The sequence below is a fragment of the Trachinotus anak genome, unplaced genomic scaffold, assembly GCF_046630095.1.
Source record: "Trachinotus anak isolate AG129_WGS33_773 ecotype Australia unplaced genomic scaffold, CSIRO_AGI_Tana_v1 ptg000010l, whole genome shotgun sequence".
Lineage (NCBI taxonomy): Eukaryota > Metazoa > Chordata > Actinopteri > Carangiformes > Carangidae > Trachinotus > Trachinotus anak.
In genome coordinates, this window is record NW_027273861.1 from 12,768,190 (window position 1) to 12,786,400 (window position 18,211).

The following is an 18,211-nucleotide window of genomic DNA, read 5'->3' on the forward strand; positions in this document are numbered from 1 at the left end:
GCAAAAACCGTTATTATGGATTTTTTTTATATATATATATAAAAACAGACGAGGCAGTTTTTTTCACTTACACACAGGTTCTAGTAACAACTGTTGTTATTATTTCGATTGTTTATATCAAACAAATTATTTTCTCTATCAAAAAATCAGTAATGAAACCATAATAATTCCCATGACTTCCTCAAAATATCCAAACAAGAGTCCAAAACTCAAAGATATTCAATAAACAGCAATGTCTGAGAAGCTGGAACCATCAAATCTTTGGCATTTTTGCCAGACATTTTATTTGATTTTCAAAATGGTTCCAGATCAATTTGCTGTTGACTGAAGAACCAGTAACCAGTTATCTGTTTGAGCTCTGAGAAGATCATTAACACAGCAGAACCTGATATAAGCACAATAAAAAACAAAATCAATAAGTGTGCTAACTATTATACTGGGAGGCTATGTCCACACCTGATGTCCAATAACGTTATGTATCATGAACTATTAAACATTACAGAGGACATGACCTCTGTTTCTCCAGCTATGGCTGTGGGGCTGTGTGAAGTCTTGGTAACTTATTATTTTGTCACATCACAATAAAAATGTGTTTTAAACATCTCAATTCAACTAAAATAAATGAAATTAAAAATGATTTAAAAACTCCTCTACATCCCTGCAGATGTAAATTTAGGAAGGTTTTGTGAGAAAGGAAACATCTTTGTTAGTGTCAGATTTCAGAATGAGTGAGGCGGCATTCATAATGTGCTGATCTTGTTCTGACGTTCAAAGTTGTCGAACACTAAATCTGACACAATCAGGCAAGTGGATGTCAGAGGCATCACTCTCACATTTTATTCATGTTTACTGGGTGTTTGACTTGTCTATTACTAGTTACACTGAGTGCTTATACCGATTATTCACACACATCATATTCCCCTAAAAATTATTGTTCAAAAAGAGCAAGTACAAAAATCTGTCCCTGTGTGAATTCTTTGACAAAGATCGTGTAAACTTAACAGATTTCATGTTGTTTGCAACAATGTATAAAACAATTATCAAAGTGCAGCAATGTAGAGAAAATATGAGGCTTTGCATACAAATTGCACCAATTTACACCCTTCACAAATATAAGAGATCTGACTGCAAAACAAACAGATCTCCACACTAAGCAGCATAGAAATAAGCCCTTGCTTCATTAACAAGGTTGTGTCCAAAAGTGATTAAGCTCGTTTTTTTCTTATTGCTTTGTGATTTAAAAAAAAAAACAAACAAAAAAAAAAACAATAAAGAGCACACAATATTCCAACCCATTTCATCGCTGAGAGTAAGAGAAGCAAGAGAATCATAAACATAACAAAAAGATTAGAGCTTTAAAATGAAAACTAAACAGAAAAATCATTTCAACTGATACAACTGAAATAATATTATGCATTTTATATTGTAGTGAAATTAAACTGTTACAGAATAGTGCCAATTCATACCAAGTGTCATGTTCTGGATAACAAAGAGTAAAATAAACAGCTACAAAAGGAAACTAATTCCTGACAATTAGAGTTGATAGGCACTTTGAGGGTACAGTAGCTCGTTAGCTGACAGTGAGTAATATATTTTAAGTGAATGTCCTTGTAATGACACAAACTCAACCTGTGTACAGTAAGTACAGGCACTCTGCTTCACTGGAGCCTATAAAGTGGATGGAGAAAGCTGGTGTGCAGGCCTCCTTACACAGAAAGTAAGATGGCAGTTTTTCATCTTTTTTTTGTTTGTTTTGTTTTCCAAAAACATAAAATTAGGACATGCTACCACTGAAGGACAATTTTATGTCCCATCCTGAGATTTGCACAAAGTGCATATGCTTTGATTTTTAAGCTGAAACTGTATTTTTCCAGGCCAGTTATTAGTTACCGCTTTGTTTCCTTCCTGTGCTGGCACAGCGCAAATATGTTCAGACGATTCAATTAATAAACAACCCATGAGCAAACCACTTTTCTGCACTGCTTCTACTTCTTCCTTTGTCCATTTGATTTAAAAGATTGCACAATACTTGAAACATTTTACACTGGCCAAGTGTTTGAAAAATATGACAATCTTTCTGGGTCTTTTTAGTCAACTTTTGCAGATAAACATTTGATGTCTGACATAAGTCTTATATCAGGTTTCATCTTGCTAGTGTTACTTGCAGTGATCTGCTTTCCCTAAACTAACAGCATATTTGGGAAAAGAGATGCCAAACAAAAATTACAGAAAAAAATACCAAAATGACACAAGTTCTCTAAATGAACAACTTACTAATTTAAACCTAGCTTCACTAAAGGTAGGTATATTACTTGGTTTATATTTAAAAAATATATATGATAAAACTGCATAAACATTTCCATTTCTCTGTCTAAAACCTCTTTCATTTTGTTGACCACACTTCACTTAAGCCACAGTCAAAACATGAGCACACCTCAAAACATAAACACCACAGCTTTAAATAATACAGAAACATTTTTGAAAGCATAAAATACTTGGGTAAAAACAGGTTTGGGGTAAAAACAGTCTATTAATTGCCTTCATCTTCAGTCTCCTTGAAGAGAGGCCAGAGTGACATCATGATGATGACTCTGTGAGAGTGTGTGCTATCCAGCCTCAGGGAAAGTCACTTCCATCGTATATGATGGGTTTCTCCATGGTCAGATGGTAGAAGACTTTCTTAGAGATAAACCTGTGGGAAGAGGGTTTCTGATCAAACGAGAGCAATCTGATTAACTAAAACGGAAAGCTGAGGCACAACAGAAAGCTGGTTTAAAGGACTAATGCATGCACACACATACAAACACACACACACACACACCCAATAGGGGCATTGGTGACTAAGACAAAAAAGAGTTTAAACATTTCAGTCATTCACAAACTTTTCCCACTCAGAGGGATAAATCAGGAGAGAGACACCATATGGTGTCAGAGGTTCCATACCGTGAAAATGAGTTGTCAAAGATGAGTGTGTAGAGGCCGGGATGACGGACTTTGAGCTGCCCCTGAATCGTCTCTTTATGGGAATTGCAGCGAGTCAGAGGAATCAGGACCTAAGAGCAGCACAGGGACATTGGTCTGACGTGAAACTCAGCCAGAAAGATTCTGCTGGAGGTTGTCAGACAACCTTGTCAGTCAGACTAAAACGCTATACATAATACTTAAGTCTTATTTTTATGAAATGTATGTGACCTTATGTTGGACAGCAAGTATAACCATCAACATCATAAGTGTTATGTAAATTCCAACACACTTTGAATTAAAGGAAAATAAAACACAAAGGAAATATTAGGAAAAGAGGAAGGGGATGGAAATTATAACACATTTCAAACCCCTGACATCTTAAGTACAGGATGTGCACCTCGACCCGCTGAGCAACACTGCCTATAGCGTTTTTTTTTGGTTTTTTTTCACAGTCCTCTTTAGGGGGCACTCATGAAAGCATGCACAGGTTCAGACCATACACAATGGTGTATGTTATTACCATACACCATTGTGTATTACTATTATTAGTCTTATTTCAAGTCATCCTCTATGAGTTTAGAAGTGGCTGCAGTTTCCAACCAGTGAAAAGCCTTTCCTTCAGCCATATGATGTACTAATTTGAAATGATGTAACATTACCTTTGGCATTTTCCTGCCTGGTCTCCTGTGGCAGATGTACATGGAGCTAATGAGGTCAAGGTATCTTCACATGCCTCCATACTATATACTCTGAGTTAAAAAAGGTTGCCAGTGGTTCTTAGGGCATAAATATAAGAATACACACAAAGAGCATCTACCTTTGACTGTTCCACCTGAGTGTCAACAGATTCCCGGTAAACCACGCTAAAGGAGATGCTTTTTGGCTCGGAAGAAAACATCCAGCTGATGGTTGGCCCACAGTCACCCACAACAACAGTTAGCACACTATAACAGCTGGACTTGATGAAGAGTTCCCTGGAACCGTCACCAAACTGAGAAATATCATCGATGCTGAGAGGAACATCCATCCTGTAATGGAAACACATGGATTTTAAGCTGCATTTAAAGTGGCATTAATTCAACCCATACCAAGATGAGTTAATACATGTAAGAAGTAAAGTAGAGACTCACGTGACTTCTCCTGATTTGAGAAGGTTGATCTCTGAATCCTGAACAGTGGGGACGTGCTCTTCGGGGTCGTCAGGGGTCACATCTCCTGTGCCTCTGTAATTACACCGAACAAAAATGACTCTCTTCACCATCAGAGATCAGTGCAGCACACAAAAGCAGAGTATTCTGGTGTAGCCAACATGTACATGTTTCAAAATGTTGTGGTGAGCTGCTGAATCCACACAGTCATCTGCTCAACAAACATATCCGGAGTCATTGCTCTGGTGAGATCATTAGAAATGAGAGTCATGACTATGTATTTAAAATGAGCCATAGATTACGGCCCATGCATTTTAAGTTTTACCCCATTCACTTAATTTCACAAATATTACACTTACATACTGACAATTAACTTGATTCTTAGCAAAATATCATTTAGTGTTACCTCTTCTTCTTCACTATTATCACTGAGTTACATCATACCTTCTACATTTTTGCTGCACAAATGCAAGGATGACAGTCACAGATTAGGAAACCTGCTTTTTTACATTTACATTTACTCATTTGGAAGATGCTTTTATCCAAAGTGACTTAGAAGTGAAGGACAGCAGTAAAGCCTCAGTGTAGTAGGAAACCTTGGTCTATTTATTCTATTTATTAAGGAGACTGTACAAGGAAGTGCACCAAAAGTGCGTAGGTGCTCTTAGAAGAGATGAGTTTTCAAGAGATTCTTGCAAATAGAGAGGGACGCCCCTGCTTGGATAGAACTTGGTAGCTCGCTCCACCCTCGGGGAACCACAGTTAAGAACAGTCTGGACTAAGATTGCCGTGTGTGCAGAGAGGGCAATGCCAGACGACATCCCCTGGAGGAACGCACTGGTTGAGAAGGAGCATAAGGCTGTATGGTTGAGTTAAAGTAGATGGGTCCAGACCCAGAAGTCACTCTGAAGGCACTGTGTTCATAATTGCAAATTTATGAGATTTACGATAGCGTTTCCTCACTTCCTGTTATTATTGTTTTATTTTTATTTATTGCTCTGTGTATGGACTGGGCTGGAGGTGGGGTATTTTTTTTTCCGTAAAGCACTTTGTGTTACATTGTATGAAAAGTGCTACACAGATAACATGTGATTGATTGATTAACTGATTGAATTGCAACTGAGGTGACAACAACATGGCAACACAGACAAAAACCTTAATGTTTGGCTGCTTTAAGAACAGCACAAGATTTAATACATGCATACACAGTTCATAAAACCATTGCATTTTTGTATTAATTATTAATATTAATAATCAATCATCCAGCACAACATTACACCAGTACAGTCGATGACAGTGCTCTATGTAGTTGTCACTTTTCTTAGAGCAAACACTGGACCACAAAGGCCTGATGTCAATGTGAGAGTGTAATCCTAAGTAAGTGTGTCTAAAAAGCTCTGCAACTTCAGTAGCTCAACATTAAGCTGCTGTGGTATGTTGTGTTGTTACTAGTCTGAACAGTCACACAATAGGGCACATTGGAACTCGTCTGAACAAATTCCTTATCATTCCAACTTCATTCAAGCTTGATTTGAACTGACTTTCTAAAAAGTGACAGCCTTGTCACATACTGACTCAGAAAATACTGACTCATCCCTCTGCTCGGTTCCCAGATACATGCTACACTCACATGTCCAGTGCTCCTGGAGGGCGTCGTTCTTGTTCTCCCTCCAGAGAGCCTCCTGTTGTCTGGGAGGTGGCGTCACTGTCGTAGACACCATTCACTTCCTCTTCTGTGATGATGTCGAAAGCTCCATCGTCAGATCGGTTGCTGGGGTCAGAAACTGGAAGGATTGATGGGTTTACAGGTTACATAAAATACAGTACAGAAAACAAGCATGAAATTATTTTCTCACGTTACATTGTGGGTATTACACAGTATATAAAACTTAATGCACTTAATGCACTTAATACACGTCAACATCTTGATGTTCTGATCCATGGGAACTCAGTAGTTTTTACAATATTATTACATGAGTACTCAGTACTAACACAGTGTAAAGTTTCATGGCTGTATCTTTCACGGTCATGACACTATTGCGGTGACAGATTCTGTCCAGATCTGTCCAGAGACAGACATATAGTCACCTGCCAAAGTACTCAAAACCACCTATGCGGTAGTTGTCAACAGTACCGCTTTCTGCCAAGATGACACACCCACACACACACACACACACACACACAAACATACACGAAAACAGACTCACAGAGTGTAAACAATAGCAGCCACACTGTTGTGGGAGGTAATATGCAGCTTTCCTCTCTTTACGATAAATGCACAACAGTTTCTTCTCTGAGTTTAAATGTCAGCCTCTTCCTTTTTTGCCAATGAATAAAAATTCTTGGGTCTAAGTTCCTGTCCCTGTTCCTCAATATGACAAACTCAGTCTTTTCACTTCTGCTTCCCAGTTGACATACAATCAAAAAAGACAGAAGCCCAGCAAACTACAGTGATAAACTTTTGAGCCAAGTGTAGTGTCTTCCCACTGCTCCTCTCACCTGTTACCCTGGGGGTGGGTTTGTACGGGGGTGGTGCAGGAGGTGGTTGAGGTCCTGCTCCAGGAGGAGGTGGCAGGATATCTGAAGGACTCAGCTCTGCCTCTGTGAACCTCTCCACCACCGCACTGCTTTGGGTGTAACAGTCCCTGCAGCAGCGCTCCTTCTTCCCACTATACTTGGTCATCACAAAGTTGTTGCTGCAGTAGTAACAGAAGATGCGACCACAAAGCCTAGGGAAAAAAATGTCCACATTAGACATGTAATTTTGTTACAAAAAACATATTCCCGGTGTCTTGCATGTTGAGAAACTGCAAAAGTGATGCTGTATGTAGTCTGAAAATCAAAATGGGGTGGTTACAGACTCGAGAAGACAGTGAGTGCAGTTAGGTTTCAATGCCAAGTGAAAACCCACCTGCAGTGATGTCTGCGCAGCCACCAGGTGAACTGGCCCTGGCAGCCGAGGCAGTGAGTGGCCTCTTTATCCACCAACCACCAGCGCTCCTCTGCTCGCAGTTTCTGCTCGAACTCCAGAGCATCTGACTTCTGCCACAGAGCATCTTTGTCCCTAATGTAAAGCAGAAAGAAAGACATACATGGAAGTTTAGTGTCATTTGGTGCCATCTTCACAATTGCTGACCTGAGTTTTGAATTTTTTTTCACTTGAATGAATTCAACTTAATTGCTGTTAATAATTGTGTTCTGTTGGATGTTTGCACATTTAATGCTCAGTATTTCACAGCTGCTCTGGAGGCAGATGGAAACTGGCTATACTATAAATAAGGGGTCGGCAAGTAAGTTTGGCCTCAGGCCAATATTTTCCTAACCCATTACATGGCGGGCAAGAACATAATCAAAGGCTAATTTTAAGAAACTGATTGATAAAAATGCAACTTAAATTTATTTTATTGTGTGGCCACAGTCACATATATAGGGTTGACTGATTAATTGAACAGGTGTTATTTTTTCATATCACATCATATGTCCGCAATTTCAGAGGTCTATCAAGCAAGTGGCAGAACATTTGGGACTTCCTTTCAGAACTTTTCATGATAAAAGCTAAAAGCTTGTTTTCAACTATAGAATTGCAGAAAAAAAACAAACGTTCTTACCCATTTATTTTCTAGACAAAATTGCTTAAGAGTAAGTGATTCTGTGGGTAACTGTTACTGCTTAGATGCAGATCTATTGTAGAACCAGGCGCTGTGCGCTGCCCCTGATGTGACATGGCTGTGTCAGTCATTCACTCTAATTGTGGATAAAACTATAATAAGCATCTTCAGGTGGGAGGAGATTCTCTATTTCAACATTAGCTACAGCTTGATTTGAGACTGTCAGTTTGATACTGTAAGATTTAAAAAAAAAATCAGATTATCAAAATAAACTAGTTTTGGCCTGTGGGCCACCAGTTGCCAACCACTGCTATAAATAAACTGCACCAATCTCATGATGTTCTCTGTGATTTTTATGTATCCACCTTCAGGATCTTTCAAGACTGAACAAATTTAGCATGTCATGTACTTGTGATTTTATACCCAGATATTGTACATACTCTACACCCTGTTGTTTGAAAGTAGACTCATTTCCCCAAATAGCAACTGAGAAAAACAATGAAAGCACACATAATACAAGAGTATAAAAGACTGAAATGATGTGGGCACCTCCCAGGGGAGTTGACTAAATCATTGTATTTGTATTCCATGCCTTACAGAGTATGAAAGCTTTGTGCACCAGCCAGGAAACAGTGCTTGCTGAATTCAGTGAAGAATGTTGCGTAAAATGCTGTTGTTCTCTTTGGTACTGTCTCTGTAGCACACATGTTGGACTCTCAGCATTACTTTTCCTGCTCTCTTCTCTTTCTTTCAGACCTGTTCTGAGTATAATACTCAGCATTCATCCATCCTGCTCCTTACACCTAATTTTCCAACATCACTGTTGAGTATAACAACATCAGAGAACTGCTCTTACTGAGAAAAACCAATCCAAAAGAGCAGGCAGCAACCAAACATAGACATATAAAGAGAAAATGAACTTTTCTTCTTCATTAAGAATCTCTCCACCTGTTGCACTGACAGCCTCGACATGCCTGACAGATTAAATAGAGACAGCCCATACCGGATGAGCTCAATGAGTCGCTCCTCAAGGTTGGTCTTGGTTCTGTTGAGGTCATCGATCTCTGCAGTCAACGTTAGGCACTGGCTTTGCTTGTCAGCATCTATTGTGTTGAGTTTCTGCTTCAATTCCTCGTACGCCTTTTGCTCAGCCAAGTGCGCTTCTTCAGCACTAAAGAGAGTAGAACATGAGTATCTCTTTTTTTTTCTTCTTTTTTTTTTTAAATCATAAGATAAAATCGACAGGTATCAGAGGTCATGAACGAACCTGCTTACTGCATCTCTCAGTTGCTGAATCTCACTCTCACTCTCACGAATGGTTGCCTCTGTCTTTGTGATGTAAGCATCTTTCTCACCAGTCAGCTGCAAGTACTGCTCATTCAGAGCCTTCATTAAAGATTTTCAGGACAAACACATAAAAATATCCATCAGTACAAACACCTTTGATGCTTGATTTTCACATGTTTCTGTTCTTAAATTTCTGTTAAAAACTGCTGGAAAAATAATTCACTGGTCCTGACTATTAGTATAACAGTATCTTGCACTAGACAGCAATCAGAAACTGGTCATTCAGTAATATCCAATAATAGCTTTTAGAAAGAGCCAGTCAATCTCCTTAATTTAATCGAAAAAAAAAAAAACATCCCTAAAAATCAAATCCTTTTATGTTGATCCATAAAGTTATCAAACCATAGAAGAAAAATTATGATCTCAAGGCAATTTCATGGAACTATTAATTGGATTGGATCTATATCTGTATTTTGCATCTAATCTATTCTGTGAAAGACAACTGTTCAAGCAATAAGGATTCTCACATAATCATCTATTGTTAATGGGTTTTTAAACAAGTTATCAGCAGGTTATTATTTCCCATGTGGGGAGTAGTTTCCTGTTTTCCATCCCCTCTGCGGATCCTCTGTTGATAAAGGTGTTAGTGTCTGTTCCAGGTTATGTTTACAATCTTGCACTACAGACAGCTATCTATCTACAGTCTCTTTTTAATCAAATAGTTTTCTTTAGACTTGAAAAGTTGAATGAAAGATTTTTTCTTCTGATGGCAATGTATTTTTATATACGAATATTTCTCTGCAAAGGCAGGCACTCTCCAGAGATTACAGAACCCATTCTGCCACCACCATCTATCTCCTTATTATGTAACCATGATTTATTTGATACTGGAAAGACACACACCTCTAGTTCAGACACTTTGGCCTGCAAGCTGGATACATTCTTCAGCTCTTCCTGCAGCTGGGCTTTCACCTTCTCCAGTTGTTCATTCACACTCTGAAATGTGACAGTAACATAAGAGAATGGAAAGAAGAACCATAAATGTCTGCATCATATTTCATGACAATCCATCCAGTAGTTATTGAGATATTTCAGTTTGGATAGAAGTGGTGGACCAACAAAAAGACTGAAATTTCTGTTCCTGGGGGCCATGCTGCTAGCATTGGTAAAAAGGTAACTAACTTGAATATTTGGACTCAATAAACTAGAAACTACATTGCTAAAGTCACAACAAGCAAAGGTGAGTGTAACACAAGGCATACTTAACAGGTTCTGACAGACTAACCTTCATCTGGGTCTGATGATTCATGCTCTCTGAGCTCATCTGGAACTTGACGGCCTCCATCTCCTCTCGGCTGGAGTCCTTGACGCTCTGCACTTGGTTCTTGGCCTGTTCCAGCTGCTCCTGGAGCTCCGTGACAGTCCCTGGAAGTGTCTCCTTCTGTGTTAGCTCCTCTCTTAGTCTGTTATTCTCCAGTCGTAGCTCTGTCATGCACTCTTCTAGTTGCTCCACCTGTTTCTCCAGCTCTTCAATCCTGGCAGCGTCGCCTGCCCAGTGCTCTCTGGCCTCTTCTTTTTCTGCACTTAGCTTACAGATGGTCATCCCCAGCTCTGCCATCTCTGTGTTGGCCCTGTGCAGACTGTCACGTGTCTCGCCGTTCTCTTGGACCAGCCTGTCATTTTCTGCCTTGAGTGTGGACAGCTCTTCTCTGATAGCAGCTGCAGAGATAGCCAGCTCGGCATGGGCAGCTACTTCACTGTCACGCTGTTCAATCAGTGCTTCTTCTTTCTTTTTGCACTCCATAAGCTCTGTTACATGCCTCTGATTCAGTGCCTCTGTCTGAGCTTTAAGCTGCTCAGTCAGAGTTCTGAGCTCATCTCTTTGGGCCTGCGTCACCTCCAGCTGTGCTTGGGATTTAAGCTTTTCCTCCCCAGACCTCTGCACCTGCACCCTAAGGTCCAGGATCTCCGCCTGGAGCCTGGACACTTCTTTCATGCTCACCTCCAACTGGCCCTCAACCACAGTCAGTTTGCCTGTCACTTCTTGGTTCTCCTTTGCTTGCACAGCGCTCCTCTCCAGCTGAGATTTCTCCATCATCTGCTTCTCAGAGGTCACCCTTTCAATCACTTCTGTCTGTCTTGCGCAGGTTGCTTCTGCATCAGCTTTGGCGGTCTCAAGCTCCTTCACCCTTGCCTCCAGAGCTTTTAACCTGGACTGGAGCTCAACAAGGTTCTTCTCTTTACTCTCTAGCTGGGCCTCTTTGCTTTGGAGCTGTTCTTGAAGACTGGCTTCATTCTTACGTGAAGCTCCTAAATTCTTCTCCAACTCTCCGATCTGCCCGTGAACACTCTTCAGGTCTGCTTGCATGCGGCTAAGTGCTGCTTTCACCGTGTCCTGCTCCTCTCTCAGACTCTGGTTCTCCTGCTCGAGCCGCTTTGACGTGGTCTCAGAGAGCTTTGCGGCCATGGTGGCTCGTTGCAGGCTCTCATCCAACTTGCGGTTCTCCTCACGCAACCGCTTCTCTTTTTCATCCACTGTCATCTTGGTATCGTCCAGCTGGCCTCGAAGCTGTTTCTCAGAGGCCCTTAGAGTTGCTAATTCAGCTTCAAGCACTGCTCTGTTGTCTGCCATCTCCTTCTTCAACTCCTCATTTTTCTTCACTCTCATCAGCAGCTTCTCATTCAGTTCCATTAAATTGGCACACTGTGTCTTGTAGTCTTCTATCTTTGTAGAGTGGTCTTTGACGTTACCCTCCAGCTCAGCAAGCCTAGTCGTCAGTTTCTCCCTTTCTGCGCTCAGGCTTTGGTTCTTGGCTTCTAGCTGTTGTAGTGTCTCGCAGGTGGAGGTTAGCTCTGCTTCTTTCTTTTCCACCCGCTCTTTAAGAGCAGCGACTTCAGCTTCTAAAGCCTCTTTTAAGCCACTAACATTCTTCTGCATTTCATCTTTATCTTCTTGTGCCATCTTATTCACCACCTGCACCTCTTTCTCTTTTTCTTCTAGACATCTTTGAAGGGCCTGCAGCTGCCTTTGTAGGTTGTTTGCCTCCTTCTCTCTCAAGGTCAAGGCCCCTTGCAGCTTGTCAAGGGCACTACACTGTTCTTCCACTTTCACCTCCAACTTGGCTTTCTCCTCAGACACAGATGCAACTAATGCTCCGAGTTTTGTTTCCCCATCCTTTGCAGCTGCCTCTTTGACTCTCAGCTCTTCCTCTAGCCTTTCTGTCTGCCGCTTCTTTTCCTCTACCTCTGCAACAGCTTCCATCTTCCCTTTCTCCGCCTCTTTCAATCTGTCCAGCAACTCGTGTATCTTTTGTGCAGAATCAAAGTAGCTGGCTGCCTGCTGGCCCTTCTCATTCAGAACCCCGTCCAACTTGGCCATGAGCTCTATGTTCTTCCCCTCAGCAGTTACCAGCTTTTCCTGAAGCAGGCAGTGTTCAGCTTCCATGGCTTTCTCCCTGGTCCTGAGTGTTTCCACCTCTCTGGACATGGCCTCCTCTCTCCCCTGCAGAGCCTTGAGTTCTCCTTGCAAGCCCTGCTGCTGCTCTTGGGCAGCAAGCGACACATCCAGCTGCCTCTGGAGCTCCACCACTACGCCTCTGAGCTCAGCAGCCTCCTCACCCATTTGCTGCACCTTATTGAGAAGTTCCCGCTGCTTCAGTTCTGACTGGTCAAGCTCTAGGCGGAGGTCGTCAACTGTGCTGACATCTTCGGTGCAGGCAGGCAGGGACTCATTCAGGTCGTTCAGCAGACCCTGACCGTAGTCAGGGCTAGATGGGAACTCAGGTGCTTGCTAGATGGTTGTAAGAGGAAGCAGAGGTGAAGGGAGGGACATTGTGAAAATCATTTTTCAAATTATGGTGAAATGACAGGATGTTATTAAAGACACAGGTCAGTCACCTGGGAGTAGGTACTGGCCAGACTGTTAATGCTGGAACTGCGACTGGGTGGTTTCCACATGTGGCCAGGTGAGTTTGCACTTCCCAGTGTTCTCCTGTTGATTAGAAAAGAAATGTAATACTATAAACACTGGTAAATACACATCCAGACTAAACCCCAAAGTTGATTCAAAGGAAATGCTGTATTTACGAAATATTTGTTTCTGTAACCATTTCGTAATGCTCATTTAGATATCTGACAGATCATTTTCATGGTTTTTATTTGCTCTACATGTTGTTTTCAAGATTTCTTGTGTTTGTTACCTTGCAAAAGTGGGCCAGGACGCATCAAGATCATATCCTCTAGAAGCCACATCAAACTGGACTTCATTGAGTTCATACAGGTGATTGATGATGTCAACACTAAGGTGGGGCTTCAGGAAAGGGCTTCTTGCATAGTACCAGTCACTGCGGGAAAGGAAAAGAGTAAAAGGTCAAATTAAAACATTAGCAGAACATATGTTGACCCTTAAAACTCATAGGAGGAAATTCACACCAAATTCACTCAACCAGGAAATTAATTAATTCCTCAAAAACATGTAAATGGTCTTTAGCACCAAATAACAGTGATAAACCTCTTTAAGATTCTTCTTTGTGTTGTCTCCAGGCCTATCTGGAGCACTACACACATCTCTTTTTGATTTCTGGTAAATCATTGAAAGCACTCACTTCATACTTCTTCATAATTTAACTGCTCTTTATATTCTACTATTGACCACCATTTCTACTGAAGCAGCAGGCCTATTTCACAGAAAGGGGAAATTAGGTGTTTCGTAGTTTCATAGTCTCTGTCCAAGTTTCACAGACCTTGGGATCCAAAAACAAATATCAATAACATTCTTCATATCTAAATAAAAAAATACATTTCATTTAATTTCATTAGTGTCTGACAGTTTTACCTGGTGACTCTCTGGTTCATCAGGCACTGCTGCAGCGTGTCAGCCAGTCGCTGATGTACGAGGGAGTAGCGAATAAATGCTCGTCCCTTCCCCAGAGATGTCTTCAGCTATCAAAGCAGAAGAAGGCATTGATTTGCACAGTGTTTACATCATACTCACACTGCAGCAATACTCCACATATCAAAAAAATACAAAGTAAACCAAATAACTAGTTATTTCATTATTTACAAGATATATTTGATCTCAACTACAACATAAGTGTTCATAAAGGAATGCTTAACATATCCAATTAAAGCCTGTTCTAATGCAACACCCACTATTTTGTCATCACTATTTCCTGACAAATATGTACAATTGAAAAGATGAAAGATGACAAAAAATGAATCCTAACGTCTTACAATTACCACACAATATGATAAAATTATCACACAGTATGCTGCTTTCATATCACAAGTATATTGATGCAACACATCAGGGCCAGGATTTAAATTGATTTCTTGGATGTGTTTTGGTTCTCTTACAAGGGATGCACTGAACTTTAAACTGCAAGAAAAAAATATGACATATGATTTGTCTATGTTCTGTTGTGTCTGTACAATAAGAGATGAGAAAGAAAGAGATGAAAAAAGTCTTTTGACTTATTTTGAAGGAGGGCAAAATTAATAAAACTACTCTCTAATGATTTGAGGGGTAATCTGATATTGTTAATGACCAATATGCAATCATTGCTACATTACTGTAAACAACAAAAAATCCTCATACTTCAGTGATGGATTTGACAAAGCGGATCCCATCATTGGCCCCTTTGATTTTAGCCAGACAGTCAGTGAAGTAATCCCAGTAATCCTTCTTTGTACCAAGAAACGTTGTCTTCTCCTTCTGGTCAAACTGAAAGAAAGATGCATGTTGTTAAATGTGAATTATTTTTTGAGGCATGTACCATTTTTTGGCTGTAAAATGTGAGAAAAAGAAAGAAAGAAAAAGAAGCATTTTTAAGAGTTCCTCTCCAAACAGCTATCCACTTTGGAGCTAATAATGTGAATTCTTCATTTAATGCAGTGTCATGAATTCACAATCTGTCAAAAAAAGTGAAGTAATCCAACTGACGATGCAAGGTTCCATGTTTTATTATCACATCCTCAGTGAATAACAGCGATTCATACCTGTAGCAGGTACTCCAGTTTGTAGGAGAATTTGTGCAGGTTAGTACTGTCATCTGTGATTGGCTCCCCACTTTCCCTGTACTCCTTCGCCAGCTCTGCCACAGCATCTGAAATTCACAGGTATGAGCTCAAGAATGAATAAGTCTTTCTTAAATAAAGAGTTACACCAACATTAACCTGGAAAAACACATTTAAAAGGTACATGTTTTATAGAAAAGTATATAAAACATTTATTTAACAGCTAGACAATACACTAGTGCTGTTATCAGGGTTAGAGGAAGCAGGAAAGCAAACAGGAAAAATTTCCAATGCACCCAGACCTCCTCACTGGTGCCTAAAACTTGCCTCGTATCCATCGTAAAAACTGGAAGGACACCCGTGAGGGATGCACCCTTAACACGCACTCTCTGTCTCGCTGCATGCTGGCAGAGGCTTCCACCACACCCTTACTAAACAAACATGAGGTCAGATGTAAGTTTGTCCCAAACGATTTGATGACCAGCAGAGGTCAGATAGTTCCAGGCTTAAAGATTGTACCCTCAGACTCAACAAAGAGGCCGAGGTCATGACATCACGGCAAACCTCTCTGACTCCTCTTCTTCTTCTCCTCAGTCACACCATGTCAGCCAACGACTGCCTGCTGCCAGTCTATTCACTCACACTCACTCACTCTCACACATTCACACACACACACACACGCCACACACACACACATAAAGCTGGCGTACCATGCAGATCTCGGATAATCCTCTGGAGTTGGCTCTCCCCAACGGTAGCCCCAGTAGCCATGGCCCCACTGCTCTCTCCCTGGCAACCAGGGGTCACAGGGTCACATACAGTCTGCTGAATCAGAGAATCAGAATCAGTCAGAAACAAAAGACTGACATGAATAGTCCAACATACTCTCTCATGCATGGGTAAACTTATACACACAATTCTGCTAAACATTGAGAGTTTTTTGACAGCCCACATGATGGGCACATTGACCAATTCTGTGCAGAATGTGCATCTCTTAGGCCACAGATATAATGGTCTGTGAAAAATGCAGTTTGACCTTTATATCCTGTATATGTAATAATGTCACTCTACACATTCTGATCTTCTGACTACAAACTACTACTCAACTGTAATCCTTTATTCTTATCTGTCAAACGATTCATCTTTGTGTCTGTAACATTCAACGACACACTCTTTAACAGCTAAAAATTGAATTACATCCTAACAAAACAGCGACAGATGAAAATGTCAGACTTTATAATTAACTGAAGAGTAACAGTTTTCTTGCCTAAGAATTTGACCACTTTAGGAGCAAAAAGAGTCAGAACATCCTGCCTCTTGAATTTTGAGTCAGGATGCTGCTTCTGGTTGGTCCATAAAGGCTGTGGGTTGGTCACAGATACATGTAAGTCAACCTCCCATATTAACTGAACACAGGCATGATGTGCTGGAAAAGGACCTAATGCACTGTGGAAAGCTAGCAGGACAGATTAAGAGTTAGTCTTCACTAAAATCTACTTTCATTACCCATAAGAAAGGGGCATACATGGATCACAGTTCTCACGCTTTGATATAATTATATAGTGTCTAGTATTTTTAAGACTGTGCTGCATCAACCACATTTATAAAATATATTATAATATATTAAATTATTGCTCCAAATATTTCCATGGAGTTGAGTCACCACCTCTCTGGCACACTGACAACTAAAATAAAATTATAACATTCACAGAGACAAAGTTAATGGCAGATATCACAGGAAGTTATGTAGGTGTTAATGTCACCTCCAGCAATCTCTTGTTTATGAGAAAGTAAACAAGGCATTTCATAAATAGGCCTGTATGACATCTAAATATAACGTTACCAATGTGGTTTTACTGTGGCAATGTAAGACCATCAATCTACACTCAACAGGCAGGCATTCACACTGTGGTTAAAGTTAAACTTCGTTTTATCATTTGTTGGATTTGTTAAGCTAACAGCTAGCTAACTACTTGAGTGAGTTATGAAACCATCAATAACGGCTCTAAAACACTGACTATCAGCCCTTACAGCGATAACACTGCTTTTCTTAAATGTACAAAAGACAAATAAAGTGACGAATCTGTCAGCTTAAGCTTTTACAGACGACAGCTGTATCTTTTTTTAAGTTGTCTCAGCAATATTTAGCTTGACACTGATCACTTGACGGACATTTTGAAAACAACCATGACATCAACGGGACACGATAGTTTAGACAACGTTATATGTTTCTAGGTAGTTGGTGGTAGAAAAAGAAGAAAAGAATAATAACTTTGACATACTTTTAGAGGTATGATTCAAGCCCATAACAACCCAGGACGTTTGCAAACAAACTTGTTGTAACTGTCGCGATTGACACTGTCCCATCCAATCACAAAGCGACATGTAACCCCCCGACCAATGGCTACGAGGTAGGTAGGCGGGCTCCGGTCACTGGGTAGTTTGGTTGCCGTAGCAGAGTAAACAGAGGTGTCATGTGATCAATTACATATGAAATTGCGTGTCCCACTTTGCTGCGATGTGTCAGATTTAACTGCAGGAAACGGCATGCGTGACCATGTTGAGATTTTGATACAAATCAACATATTCAGTGTGTTATAACTTGATCCCTGTGCAGCATACAATATGTTTACACTGGCTTTTATGATTTGTAAAGCCTGTGTGTTGCTTATAGAGTATCAGTTTAGTATGTAAAGTGGTACTCAGCCTCTGAAAACAGTTGTATGGTATTTTCTGTGGGTCTGGCAGAGCTTTATCAAGTCTGAGAAAACACCTGAAATCCATGTTATTGATTCTGTTGTTGGACATGTGGGATCCAGAGCTACTGAAGCCTGACCCATAATAAGTCAGAGTATTTCTGTCTCCGGTGCATTAATTCATTCAATCAATCCGTTTTTATTTTATTTCTTTTATGTCTTTGTTTTGTTTTTGTTTGTTTTTTTTTGTATGTGTTTCTCAGGAGTGCCTGAATCTTGTGAAAGTATAAAGCTAAGCTTCTATGGTAGCTCATGTCTCATTTCTAAAGTCTCATATGTTAAAATGTTGATTCTTTTAAGCTACAAAGACACATATTCTTTCCCTTACCTCTAGTGATATCTCGTCATGCATATGATTTTGGATGAACTTGCCCATATTTTGAGACATCTTATCCTGGGATTTCTATTGAAAAATAATCTATACAGTAGCCTA

The 18,211-nt window shown here is 40.3% G+C and overlaps 1 protein-coding gene across 2 annotated transcripts; it reads right to left on the bottom strand.

Annotated features, from left to right (window-relative positions):
• Nucleotides 1-812: 812 nt before the first annotated feature.
• fyco1a (FYVE and coiled-coil domain autophagy adaptor 1a) lies at nucleotides 813-17,433 on the bottom strand. Of its 2 annotated transcripts, none has more exons than XM_071487651.1 (18): nucleotides 17,305-17,433; nucleotides 15,733-15,847; nucleotides 15,005-15,111; nucleotides 14,604-14,729; nucleotides 13,842-13,948; nucleotides 13,207-13,350; nucleotides 12,905-12,998; nucleotides 10,293-12,797; nucleotides 9,911-10,003; nucleotides 8,988-9,106; nucleotides 8,724-8,891; nucleotides 7,024-7,176; nucleotides 6,612-6,841; nucleotides 5,743-5,896; nucleotides 4,095-4,187; nucleotides 3,782-3,992; nucleotides 2,944-3,053; nucleotides 813-2,692 (listed from the first exon to the last, which is right to left on the bottom strand). In XM_071487651.1, the coding sequence occupies exons 2-18, from the start codon at nucleotides 15,791-15,793 to the stop codon at nucleotides 2,617-2,619; spliced, it is 4,551 nt and encodes a 1,516-aa protein (XP_071343752.1). In that variant the 5' UTR covers nucleotides 15,794-15,847; nucleotides 17,305-17,433; the 3' UTR covers nucleotides 813-2,616. The 2 variants fall into 2 exon arrangements, with proteins under 2 accessions (XP_071343752.1, XP_071343753.1); XM_071487652.1 differs by having other exon boundaries at nucleotides 15,733-15,844; nucleotides 17,305-17,366.
• Nucleotides 17,434-18,211: the final 778 nt, after the last annotated feature.

Coding starts and splice junctions, on each gene's coding strand:
- fyco1a (XM_071487651.1), bottom strand. CDS start 15,793: ATGGCTACTGGGGCTACCGTTGGGGAGAGCCAACTCCAGAGGATTATC. Junction 14,730..15,004: donor AACTGGAGTACCTGCTACAG/GTATGAATCGCT, acceptor TCTTTCTTTCAG/TTTGACCAGAAGGAGAAGAC. Junction 3,054..3,781: donor CTCAGGTGGAACAGTCAAAG/GTAGATGCTCTT, acceptor TGCTGCTCTTAG/GTCCTGATTCCTCTGACTCG.